Here is a 13,597-nt window from a genome sequence, read left to right as displayed (position 1 = left end):
AGAATAAAACAAAACATTACATTCTGATTTGACGGTACATTTCTACCTGACAAGCACATTATTTTGGTGAAATCTGTGTGTGATTAGTTCGACACCTTAGTGACTAGTAACCTCTGCTATTGACTGTACGATTGATACTTATGTAACTTTGATGTCACTTATGCCACAAGGACTGTCCTTTTAGTTTATTTATTTATTTATTTACAAATAACTTACTGGCCTCGAAAGGCATTGTGTAAGGGGGGTCAATACACAGTGAAAAACAAATTGGATTCACACAAAAAACAAAGCCAGTACATGAAATAATAACAATATACAATATCATCAAAATCAGCGACAATACAGCAAATATGTTTAATTACAATGTGGTCGTAGTATGTCAGGTGGATCAGCAAGATTGAATACAAAGAAAGAAATGTAGTAGCGTGTTGGACAGGTTGATTGCAAGAACAGTGAAACAAAACATGCAGTTTACCAGTACTACCGTAGTTGCTACAATGGTTACATGATGAGCAAAACCCAAAACAATAGCATCACTCTGCTGATGAAAAAAAAAAAACGTTGCATGAATCATGGGAGGAAATAGACCAGCTAAGAATTGTTTACAAAATGGTTGATAAGATGCTCACAAAATTTATCGTGATTACGCTGTAGGGCGGTGCTGTTAGGAAGATTATTCCACAAGCGTATGGCACGTAGGAGTGATGAGAAGTTAAATGCATTAATAGTGCTGTAGACACGGGTGTAACTGAAGTCATTGTGTAATCTGTGCGATAAGTGAGTGGAACATTGCAATTGTGCTACCGGTGATCGAATGGAATTTGCATCTTTATGAAAGAGAGCGAAAAGGCAATGTTGCGACGTATTGTTAATGGATGGAATGAAAGTTCATGCTTTAATTAGGTTACACTGGACATGTTATCATAATTCCGCGTGATAAAACGACAAGCTCTGCTCTGGATTGCTTCTAATTTCTGTATTAAGTATTTTTGATGAGGTGACCAGATGGTTGATGTGTACTCTAACTGGGGTCGGACAAATGTTAGGTAGGCCTGTTTACGTACGTGAGGAGTAGTGGTTTGAAGGTTACGACGAAGATACCTCAGTGATCTGGAAGCATTAGCGGCAATGGTGGTTATATGATCTACCCAAGAAAGATTTTCTGTGGGGGGGTCGCCTAGTTACTTATATTGCGTGGTTCTTGTCAATGTGTTGTTACAGATGCTGTGAGGAAATGATGCACGAACTGATTTACGGGTGAATCAGATTATTTTACATTTTTAAATGTTTAGAGTCATTAGCCATGTTTTACACCAGTTGTTAATGTGGTCAAGGTCATTTTGCAGGGATAGGTGATCGTCAGCATTTTTTATAGGACAATAAACAATGCAGTCGTCAGTAAATATGCGTATACACGAGGATATATTAATCGGCAGGTCATTAATGTAAATTAAGAACGATAAAGGTCGAAGTACGCTACCTTGCGGTACCCCTAATGTGACGTCGGAGAGAGGAGAGCAATAATTATTAACAACTGTGAACTGCTGGCGGTTGGAAAGAAAGTGACGGTCCCATGATAAGGTTAACAAATCTAATTTAAGCGTTGAAAGTTTTGATATTAGTCGACAATGGGCTACGCGGTCAAATGCTTTAGAGAAATCTAGGAAGATGCAATCTATTTGTAAGTTAATGTTCATGCTGTAATCAAGGTCAGTAGTGAATTTAAATAGCTGTGACTCACAGGAGAAGCTTTCCCTAAATCCATGCTGAGTTGAGATGAAGAATTTATTAGACTCTAGGTGAGTGTAAATATGCAATGCGGTAATGTATTCGAGCATCTTGCAGCAAATGCATGTTAGTGAGATAAGACAATAATTTTCGGGTGAATGTTTATTACCACTTGAAAACGGGCACTATCTTTTCTATTTTCTAATGAGTGAGGAGTTCACTTGTTGATAACGACTGTTTATAGATGTGAAGCAATATGACGCTGAAAACTAAAATGGTGTTTTTTAGTATTTTTGAATTTATTTTGTCAACTCCGGAGGACGAGGACACTTCAAGGTTATCGATAAGATGCACATTGGCATTAAGTGTAATGTCAACAGGTGCCACATAGCTGTACTTAAAATCATGGACATGAGGGACGCTAGAATTGTCTTCTTTCGTGAACACGGATGTAAAAAACGAGTTTAAAGCTATGGGAGTGTCAGCTTCGGAATATCGTGTGTTAGTGTTATGCAGTGCAATATCATTACTCAAACCACGTTGACTTATTGTTTTCCAGAATTTACTTGGATTAGTTTTAGCACTGCTGGAAGATCTTCTCAAAAGTACTTATCTTTGGCTTCACGAAGGGCAGAACAGTAAGATTTCAATTACTTTTTCCAGTTATCCCATGAGCCTGGCGTACCCTCACTCTTCATAGCATCGTACAGTCTCCTTTTCTTTTTTCGCATGCACTGATGTTTTCTCGTAAACCAAGGGTTAGTTTTACCGTAGTTATTTCGTTACATTTATTATTTCCTTATATCAATTATAACAGTTTGTGGCAATGTATGTTCAAATGGGTGCACACCTATAAGCATACAAAGAAGAAAGCCGCCTCGCCGCCTGATGTACCACTACGCGACCACGCGTGCCACGGAAAATAAACTCAGTCGAGTCTCATTAATTCGAACTTTCAGGTGATTCGAACTCACGCTGAGGTCTTGTCAAAGCTATGTGTATTCCAATGGGCAAAAATGCTTTGTAATGCGAATGTGCAAGCACTTGCGACAGTTAATTTGAACATACCGCGCTACGAAAATGCTCTCGGCACCATGCCCAATCCTGCGGCGGCACCTCTCAATGCTGCGTGCGAAGAAGGAAAAGAAAAAAAAGAAAGAGAAGACTTTGGCAGATTGTTTGCTCTCTCTCAAATGCCGATCTGCAACGCGCCTGTGCCTTGCTTCTCTGTTTTCCGTCTCTGCACATAGAGACCCTTCTCCTTTCAAGGCAGCCTGCGGAGAGAGAGGAAAAAACTGTCGCGGAGCGTCCTCCTTTCTCGGTGCGGATGGTAGCAGCCATGGTAGCAGTGAAGACGCAGTTGTTGCCGTCGTGAGAAGGAAATCGCTTTGCACCGCGGTGCCGCTTCTTGGTCATGTGATCCGCTGAGCATTTCCTCAATCCTCTCCCCTCGCTGTGTGAAAAGGACGGCTCTCTCGGTCGAGTGAGGTGTGGCTGTAAGGTCGGCGCGGAAGTTTTGAAAGAGCCGTGCCGAACGAGCCTCAAACTCCGCAGAAAACGATATGCTTAGCACACTACGGTTGGGTTTTTTTTTAATAGTTTATTTTCATAGACTAATTTAGTTCGTTATATTATCTTACCAGTCAATTTTACTTCGTTACAACCGGGTTTTAAATGCATGATTCTCAATGGAGCTTTCAAGGGAAATTTAATTTACTTTATTATATTCATTATTTTGTTATATCCCGTTACATTATAACGAGGTTTGCGTGTAATAGCAAATGATGTTAGTGATTTTTTAATTCCTAGCTGAATGCCTCCTCCTGGCCTATGAGTGCGATCGCGTCTGTATATATTAAATGTGTTGCAGCTTGAAAGAACTTCACAAACACCGATGTCAGGGTGCAGCCATGTTTCAGTGAAAGCGATGATATCGGAATCACTGTCTGCGAGGAAATATGAGACTTCAGCACACTTTGATCAAATACTTTGAATATTACTGAAGGATATTGACAACGGGGAAGGCATGACGACCGGTTTTGGTTGATTCGAGACGGGCGTACACTCACTGCGCGTGAGATATTGATTTAACTGAATGACAGTATCGGTCGTCACCATATAAACATGAGTTTTCGAGTCCTTGCGCAATTTGTCAACTGACATCTTGTATTTGTTATTCTGCGATTTCTCGAAATTTATCAGGTTTGCCCTGGCTTTGCGAGTTGCAGGCGAGAAATGTTCACGTATTGCAAAATTTGTTCCCTTTAGTTTAAACTTGATGACAGGATCAATGCTTTGTCCTTGAAATATGTCAACTTGGCTTTCGCTTTTCTGGGCTGTATTTTTCTACATTGTGAACACATTCAAATTGAAGGCTATTAGTGGTAATCTGAAATTCTTCCAAGCAGAATTTAATTATTTTTTGTTTAGACATTGACCAGTCTTCACCAGATGCATTTTCTATGCCAAAAAATAGAAGATTTGAGCGTCGCATCCTATTTTCTACGTCCTCACATCTTGATTAAATAGCAGTTAGTTGATTCGAGACGCGTACGCCTTCATTTTCATGTTTATGTGCTGTGCTACGCGAAGCGACTGCCGCTTCCAAGGTAGCCACTTTAGGACTGAGTATTTGAACAGTGTTTTCATAGGTTTCCTGTCTTTCTTTAACGCTTTTTAGCTCGTCTAGTAATGAACCTTCTGCTTCCTCAAGCTTTCGAATAGTATCAAGCACGGTGGAAAAAACGTCAGCCTCGCTTTTTGACATGGGACTAGGATTTGATTCAACATCACCTGCAAGTAAGAGCAAAAGGTTGCACAAGCAAGAACAAAACCCAGCTTAAAAAACGTGCATTCGCTTCAGTATGTTTTCAAGAGCACGTGGGCATGACACCACCAGAAGACAGCAGTTGCTACTCTTAACACAAGCCACGTTGTTTAGGTAACTAACTTGAAACAGCAAGCAGCATGAAGGCATCTTGTCTGGTGCGATGTCGTAGGCTTGTTGGGTGCTTTTTACACTGTGCGCCGGCCGTCTCGAATGCAGGTGTCGTATATCGGGGTTGCCAGGTGGACGGGTAGGTCCCATCCAGAACCGGCGCATGCTGTGTGGAATTCAGTGTAGTCAGCGACAAGCACGTTGACAAAGGGTAATCTAGATCGGTCAGCCATGGCCATATAGTCCAGTTGATAGCGGCCTGAAACAGCAAGCAGCATGAAGGCATCTTGTCTGGTGCGATGTCTGGTTCGTTTACAGTAAGATGCAAGTTAGTACTAGTTGGTTGGAATTCATCGTGCAATGTTTTCAGCAGCGTCTTTTCTTTCTCTTTTGCTTCTTCCTTGTGTCTGTGTTTCGGGCGTTGTGCTCTAAACCAAGTTTACGATGGTTCGTTTAACTTTCCTTTTTTTTTGTTATTTTCGACGGTGGCTTTTTTGGGTGAAATATCGAAATAACACATTGCTTCTGCTGCTTTGTCGATATTTCCATGTAGTGCTTTTATTATTTAAGGAACAGCTTTATCAGTTTTACATAATTTGTGTCTCAGGTATTGGTATTCCAAACACCTATATGAATACTGTAGGTAGCTCATCTAGCTTGCTGTTCAGTGGCTATTTACTTGCTTAATAATTTGTCTTGTGACTCAAAGTGACCATTGTATGTTCAATATGTTAAATAATAAATATTAGCTTTAATGGGGTGCATAAGTGATGCTTTACTATCCAGACGTTCTTAGGAATAATTTGCCCACTACTCTGAAAACACTGCTCCAAAGCACTATATTATCTGCTCCAAAATTAGCTCCAAAAAAGCAAAATACAGTAGACTCAATAATTCACTCTGATAATTCATAGTTTCGGTTAATTCAAAGAAAATTCAATTTTTTGTTGGCCCTTTAAACTTTCATGTATTTAAAAGCCCCTAATTCATACTCATCATTCGGTTAATTCATACTTTTTAAGGTTATATACCGGAAAATACCTGCTTCTTTCTCACTACTATTAAAGAATTTGCGTGCATATAGAATCCTAGCAGCCTAATTCATACTCATCAGTTGGTTAATTCATACTTTTTAAGGTGCCATACTAGAAAATATCTGCTGCTTTCCCACTACTATTAAAAAATGTGTGTGCTCATATAATCCTAGCTGTCTAAAAATGGCAGATAAGCGTCTCAGGCCTTCGAGGGAAAAAGGCTTTGCTAGTAAAATAATGTTTTGAATGAAGTACACGCATATTAAATCATGATGATTTTCAACTGGTATAGAGTGCTTTGTGCTGAAGGTACATATAGCAAAGAAGCACTTGGCAATTCACTATTTCTATGAATTGTCTGATCAGCAGTAAATCGCCAATTAACTTGTGGATGTTACACCTCTGCTTTTTTTTCATTGGGTGCAGTTAAAGTTTAAAAACGCTTAAAAAATGTTTAGCTGTGATAAAATCAATGCCTAATCATAATGTGTTGTGTCACCTAGCCCAGATTCATATATCTGAGAACTTCTGATAATTCAAACTTCTGGATAATTCAAACAAAATTCAGAGGCCCCTCGAGTTTGAATTAACGAGACTCGACTGTTCAGTGGAACATCGATTATACGTCCCACGATTCCGCGACGACCCGCATTTCATGACGGATCGGTTTGGTTCAGACGAAAGCCTCGTAGAAATTGTGGCGACCACTGCGCACAAACCTGTGCGTGCAGCCTCAGTCTCGTTACTGGTTAGCAGGGCATGACACGGCCACTTGCTGCCACACGCTTCAATAAGAAACAGCACCACTGCAGTTTCACCGGAGACTTAGATCAGCACTTCTGGCTATAAAACTCAAGCTGCCAAGCTCGGTTTTATTACTGTTTTTCAAACCATTCGAACGCAGCGTCGGCATGCTCGCCTCGCTGTTGCTACCATGCTAATAAACATTCCAAGTTTTCATGTTGGGATCCGTTCTTTGTTGACCCAGCATCTCGCAAAATAATGTATTTAAAACTTTGCTTATACGATGCAGTTTTATGCCTACTTTCAGATTTCGTCCGAAAGAAAAAAAACATGTTTACTCGGATCAAACATCGACCAAATATTCAGAACTTGCATTGCCCAAGGTTGACGATCCAAAAGGTAGAGAGTGAGACAGGATGTCATCTTAGAATGGAAAATTTACTATCCTGGAAATTAATGTGCTTCTACATAAGCCTCGATCGCGTGCGTACATATCTGGGGTCATTACCTAGTCAAGCTCTATCCACACAGAGTAGCTTCAAACGACCAAACGACCAATATTTTCCTGTTTCCAGTTCGTGAGAACTTTTTCTGTTCGACGTACAGCTGATCTTCTGCCTTTCTCGCACTGGCAGTCATTGCCTTGCGCACGCTTAAGGGCACAACGCAGCTGTTTTCACTGTGCAGAATCACTTTCACTTGACGTCAACGTTCACTAAGAGCGGGACACCACTATACTCGTGCACAAGTTTTCTTGGCAATGAAAGGAACGCTACGGGGGGGAGGAGCTACTGCACATGCACTCCTCTGCCAAATAGCCCGGTTCGGCTCGCGCTTCGAGCTTCGAATGATGGCCGTGTTCGAATAATAACACTGTATTCAATTTACTACGTCTGCTTAGGCAGCCTTTGCAAATGATATTCGTCACAAGCTTTTTCATGGTAACGATTGCTCACCCCAAGACGAAGACGCCATTTCGACAATGAAGTGTATGTAAAACGAGTGACAGTTTCACCAGTGCAATAACATGAAATGACACCGCATAAAGTTTAAGAATTATGAATATGTTATTGGTATGTGCTGCGTCTCCTTATTAACCACATCCCGTATAAAATAAAGGGATGTTGTTTTTTATCATCTTCATGTGGAAAATACGAACTTAGTTATGGGACTATATTCTTCAGTGGTGGTGCCACATTCCCTATTTGGCTCCATAGCCTTCCCTTAATTACCAAGAAAAGTTGTCCCCAAGTAGGCAGGTACAACAAAAAATATTTTGGCAATGGAAATGTTAAAAGTATTGAATGGAAGCTTTCTATAATTGATTGATTGTTAAAATTAAAGTTGTGCAAATAGCAAAATTTTGGGTGCAAAACAAATTTGAATATTAAAATATGTGTGTGAATGAAATGAAACTTTGCTCAAATATTTTTCGAATACTTCGAAGCAAAATTGTAGAAAATGGTTAGAGGAGATCCCTTAGCCTATTTTTCTAAGATGGCAACATGAAAGCGTTTCTTTTGGCTAGGTTGATGAAACGCTGGCACGGTAGTGTTTCATAATTGTGTTATCAAGAATAAGGTAATGTGAAGGTCAAATTGTATTGATGTACATTATTTGGTGTAACCAAAGCGTTGTCGACAATAATTCACGTGTGAATGCCAAAGATGATTTTCCTCAGCCTCTTCTGCTCTTTCAACTTCTGTGGCAGCCAAGCTGATGTGAGGGACAAGGGTGCGATGTATTCAAGTCTAGAGTTCGAAATCTGCCTTGTAAACATCGATATATCGCAACATCTGATATTGTGGGTGGTAAAAATCTGCAGCATCCGATTTTTCGCTTTTCCTGCCCGAATTTCATGTCCAAAAGAACATTACGTATTTCAGCTCTATCTCTGCCACATCTATCATCTGCTTAGTGGAACGAGTATTTTCACCAGTTGATGCATTTGTCATCGTAGCGGAGCCTGAAAGGCAGCTTACTGCAAGAACATGAGGTGAAGCATATCGAAACTCTAAAGGGGCCATTGTCAATCAGAAATTGACTGTATTAATCTTTATGAAGTTTAATTTGTAAAATTACTGTGCAAATTAAATATCAAACACTATTAGAGAAATATTCAAAATTTATATGTCCACACCCCCCAGTTAAAATGTAAATCTATGGCAAGTTTCTTTTGAAGTATCAAGTTTATACTGCTGTAATACCTCTAAGGGTGGCAGAATAACAACTGCTTGCAATATTTCACTCTTGAGTGATTTGTCATATTCTAAATTTAATTTTTCGTTGAGCTTTTTTTCTTGTCTTTAAGTAATGGATGTTGAAGATTAGTTATTTTAAAAAGAAAACTTATAGGGAAAGTAATCACATATCTCAAACTGGTTGCAAAGCCTGCACACACCTGTGCATTGAAATTGATGGTGAAACGGAATGCTTCAGATACGCTTTTTGCTCTCGCTGACCAGGTGGGCAAGTTCTACGAGCTGTACCACATGGATGCGGTGATTGGAGTGGAACAGCTTGGTCTCGTCTTCATGAAGGTTGGTGCAACTCGAGGGAGCTGTGTGATCCCTTTCAAGCGAACCTTTGCGCATGCAGGGTGATTTTGCCCACTCTGGTTTTCCGGAAATTGCTTACGGCCGCTACTCCGAGGCCCTTATCCAGAAGGGTTACAAGGTGGCACGAGTGGAGCAGACTGAGACCCCCCAGATGATGGAGGAACGATGCCGCAAAAGTAAGTAAAATATTGCTTTACGCAGCATTTAGGCCCTAATTTTCAGGCAGAATGTAATTCTTGAGTCATCATGATATGATCATCAGCCTGACGATACCCACTGCAGGGTAAAGGCCTCTCCCATGTTCCGCCAATAAACCCTGTCTTGTGCTTTCTGCTGCCGCCTGCAAACTTTTTAATCTCATCGGCCCACCTAATTCTGTCTGCCCCTCACGCAGTTGCCTTTTCTGGAAGTTGAGTCATTTGGTTTCCCTTAGTCATAGAGTTAATATGCTGACTCTAGAAGAAAAGCTGAGCTAAAAAGCTATAACCACTAAAGTGTTGACATCTTGGAACATGGTCAATGTTGTCATCACAATACATTAAAGAAGTGGTAAATTTAGATGTTTAAAACACTCAAGTTGTCTCAGCTGAAGTGAAGCAAATGTACAAATCGTAAACAAACGTGTTCACATATTATAAAGGAATGAAAATCGCATGACGTTTATATTGACTACTTATAGAAAAGATACTAATGGCTATTTATGCAATTTACTGCAGGTGGAATGGAACGCTTGTAGGTTTGTTTAGTAGACAGCGCCACCATCCTTGTAATGTCGTGAGCGTGGTGGTGCAAGTTTGCGCAGGCTTGCTTGCGCGTCGAGTGCCTCGTCATTAGTGTTTTTTGTTACCATGAGCCAAAACCTCGACTTCATGTGACAGTCTCTTACTGTGGTGTAACAGAGATCCGCGAAATCGAAAAAGGTCGAGCATTATTGCAGTATGCAGGGGCAAGTGAACGTCAACCGAAAGCTAAGTATCGTTCCATTGTGGCAGCACCCGAGAGGTTATAGGTTTAATGCATAGGCCCTATGGAGAGCTTTTCCTCTAGAGTCTGTATATTAACTCCATGCTCTTAATGATCGGAAATTATCCTGCCTACGTGCTACAAGCTTGGCCCGTGTCCTTTTCTTCTTCTTCCTGATTTGAACTATAATATCCTTAACTTCTGTTTATTCCCTAAACCACTCTGCTCTCTTCTAGCGTTTAAGGTTACACCTATCATTCTTCTTTCCATTGCTCCCTGTGTCGTCCTCAATTTAGTCTGAACCCTCTTTGTAAGCCTCCAGGTTTTTGGTTCGTAGGTAAGTACTGGCAAGATGAAGCTGTTATATACCTTTCTCTAATAATTTCTTTATTAATATTCAAAGGCTTTGCAGTGAGGCCACTCGTAGCGCGGGCAGGAGAAAAATACGGTGCGATTTTCTGGTGCGGGTGGCGTGCCGCAGACTTATTCGTGTGTGCTGAGCAAGATTACACTGTTGCAGTGAGACGGTTTATTGCTATAGATAGCGAAAATGCTTGAGAGTTGTGTGCTTACATTTAAATGCATGTTAAAGAACCCCAGGTGAATGCAATTTCTAGAGCCCTTCACTACGGCGTCTCTCATAATAATATCGTAGTTTTGGGACGCTAAACTCAACAATTTTAATTAATTGAGGTGAAAATTATTAGAAAAGTAATGCATTCGTATAAATGCAGCTGCACTGTTTTTACACCAGCCATATGATGCACAATGTTTTTGAAATAAAAATTTTGTGATCACCTGGTTCATTTTCACCCCGCTAGATGGCGCCGCCTATCTACTCTGACGGGGGCTTACACGTTTGCGGCTTCGATGTTCTGGCCATTGTAACTTTGGTAATTCGGCTACAACGACGTAATCGTTATTGGCGCTCGAACGTCGGTTTATTTTGACATGTCTGGAGTCTGCACAATATTGGGTAACACGAGTTTCTACGAACGAAGGTGGATCTGTACACATAAAGCCTACCCGGTGGGTAGTTTACGTTACATAAAGGTTTACGTTTTGTTAAGACTTGCGCAATCATAGACTTTACCCAGTAACATAGTAACGTAAATCGTATACGTACAAGATAAAAGCCCCTAATGGCGGTCACCACGACACTGAAATGGGTGCTGGCAGAGAATGTGCGGGCACCGCGCCATCGTGCACATAAAGTTGGCTTTGCCGCGGGAAATTTAACATTTGACGTCACTTTGCACCAATTGACAGCGTTCGCTGAATAGAGGCCCGAGCGGGGGAAGGAAAAGGTACGTGCAACTCTGCTGAACTATGCAACGTGTAACTATGCTGAAGGCAGCATATACAGTACCTCTTATCTGTGTCCAGCTCGGTAATTGTGAGCTGTAATTCGTCCCCTCAGTTATAACCCTGTCACTTGTGGCAACTTAAGTCCACTTTGAGTGAATGTACTTACGCCATACTTGTAAGTAATCTGGGAGACTGAGTCTCGGATTATGAACGTTTCTCCCGATTGTACGGGTGATAGAAAATCTCCCGGAAAACTAGTTTTGCCCCACGCATCCAGTGCTTTGTCTGGCCACTTCAGCAAAGTTGTCTGATTCGAAAATAGCGCCAGAACATGCAGCCTGCCTAGTTGGAGCAGCAAAATCGCGCATGGCTGTGCAGCTTTTGAAGGTCACACACATTAACGAAAAAAAAGAAATAAACTCCATTGTAGTAGAGGGAGGCCAGTGACCACGTGGTATGGTTCATGCTTTTGCTGGCTGTTGAATGTGCCAGCATTCCAAGAAACGCTGGTGGTGCCGCAGCGCACGGCACAACTCGGGCGGACAGGGAGGGGGGGGGGGGGCGCTGCGACGGACCTGCACTCTCCCCCACCTGTACTCGGAAGAGGAACTGTGCATATGCTTATGCTGTAGAGGCTAAAAAGGTTTTCCTAGTGTCGTGAAAAGGCGCCTTCCCAAGCGGCGGCAGAGAAACCAAATTCTATGCATCGCGACGTGGCGCTGTCTGTTGCTGGCGAGGGGCGGGGGAGGTTGGCGACAGGCTGCAGCTGGCGGCAGTGAAACTGCGTCTCTGCTTCCCGAAACACTCATTTCTACCGTAGATATTATCACTAATTATTTTATCGGCAGGGATAGAAGGAAATAAATATAAATTTTACTAACCATATAGTCTTCTACAGATGCACAAACTTGGAGTTCGATGTATTGTTGCTCTGCTCACACAATTTAACAATCTTAGCAAAATGTAATTTTATCTGTGCTTTCCCCACCCCCTCCCAATCAAGGTGGATGTTTCAGCTGTCAAAGGCTCGAATGGTCTACAAGTAACTGCCAGACTGATGAAGTACCAACCATATAGTGGTTTTGGGACGTTATACCCCAGATATCAATTAATAAAGTACCAAGGAAAAAAAAAGCATGCAACAGAGGACGCACGTTTTTTCTTTCCTACTTATAGCTGTCTGTACCACTTGTTAATTTGGGAAATGTACCCGCTTTATTGTGCTTCTCTACGCACGTAGAAAGCCGCTGCCAAAAAGTTCCTTGAAAATCAGTGTGTCAATTGCTTTGAATACCAGTATGTCTTGTTTAGATTGTACGTGGAAGGAGATGACCACTATGTGAACGTTCAAGCATGTGACCAACAGCGAGGTTGCAGAAATTAATCGTGAATGACCAGGATTTTGATTTTTCTTCAAAGTTGTGAACTCGAACCAATCGGTTGCACAGTACATAAGCGGCGGCCCACTGGGGACGTGATAAAGTTTTATGCGCTCACCAGGCGGCACCTTTTCACAAAGTCACTGAATAAGAATGTGGCCTCAAAACGGGACAAACAAAACACCTGGAAATGCATTGGTGCCAGTAACCTTGGTTAAAACCTCACGCAAGAATTTTGGTTTTTTTTCTTTTGCTAAGTGTCATTGCAAACAGGGGCACTCAGAAATCGAAGTTTGCAGACAGCTGTTGCTTGACTTTTATTTCTTGTTTTTTCCTTTTTTATGTTAATGTACGTATGTACATTTGGTTTGTCACAGCTTCGTAATATGTTCAATATTTATTCCTCATGTGTGCATGAATTTCAATTAATTGTGGGCCTATACTCATTTTTAATTAATTATTTATGATTTAGTGCTTATTTCATTGCGCTATACCTGTTTTTCTTTTTTATTTACCGTTCACCCACATTCTGCATCAAAACACTTGTCTTTGCGTCTTTTTATCTGGTTGTTGTATTTTGTTTTTTATGTAAGCACTGTAAATGTATATGGATATTGATGTCTTTATACTCAAACGCAACTGTGTGGAAAATGATGATAACTTACTCGGACTGAAGCCTTGAATCTCCTACATCATTGATCCATGCGCGCTAAATATCCCGCTTGTATGTGCTGTTCAGATGACGATAACTTGGTAGCATACTTTGAAAATCAGTTTTTTGTTCTTTCATTTAAAGTTTATCAGCACCTTGTGTGACAAGCACAGAGAGTTAGAGAGTTTTTACCGTTACAAAAAAGTTTGGTTTCAACGAGAAGCACCTGAGAGCGTGGAGTGAGACATGTAAATGCTGTGCACCAGCGAGCGGTCGCGCCCTCTGGCGACTGT

General features: G+C 41.2%; 1 protein-coding gene across 2 annotated transcripts in view; it reads left to right on the top strand.

Moving 5' to 3' along the window:
• Positions 1-13,597, top strand: part of LOC119160937 (DNA mismatch repair protein Msh6) — a 619,403-nt gene that overhangs the window by 146,985 nt on the left and 458,821 nt on the right. For both annotated transcript variants that reach the window (XM_075880344.1, XM_037413220.2), the window contains exons 10-11: positions 8,910-8,984; positions 9,043-9,178. In XM_075880344.1, the coding sequence (XP_075736459.1) occupies positions 8,910-8,984; positions 9,043-9,178 (211 nt within the window). The remainder of the gene's footprint in view (positions 1-8,909; positions 8,985-9,042; positions 9,179-13,597) is intronic.

The sequence above is a fragment of the Rhipicephalus microplus genome, chromosome X (genome assembly GCF_043290135.1).
Source record: "Rhipicephalus microplus isolate Deutch F79 chromosome X, USDA_Rmic, whole genome shotgun sequence".
NCBI classification, from domain to species: Eukaryota; Metazoa; Arthropoda; class Arachnida; order Ixodida; family Ixodidae; genus Rhipicephalus; species Rhipicephalus microplus.
The sequence above is the reverse complement of the archived record's forward strand: the minus strand, read 5'-3'. Positions and strand labels throughout refer to the sequence as shown.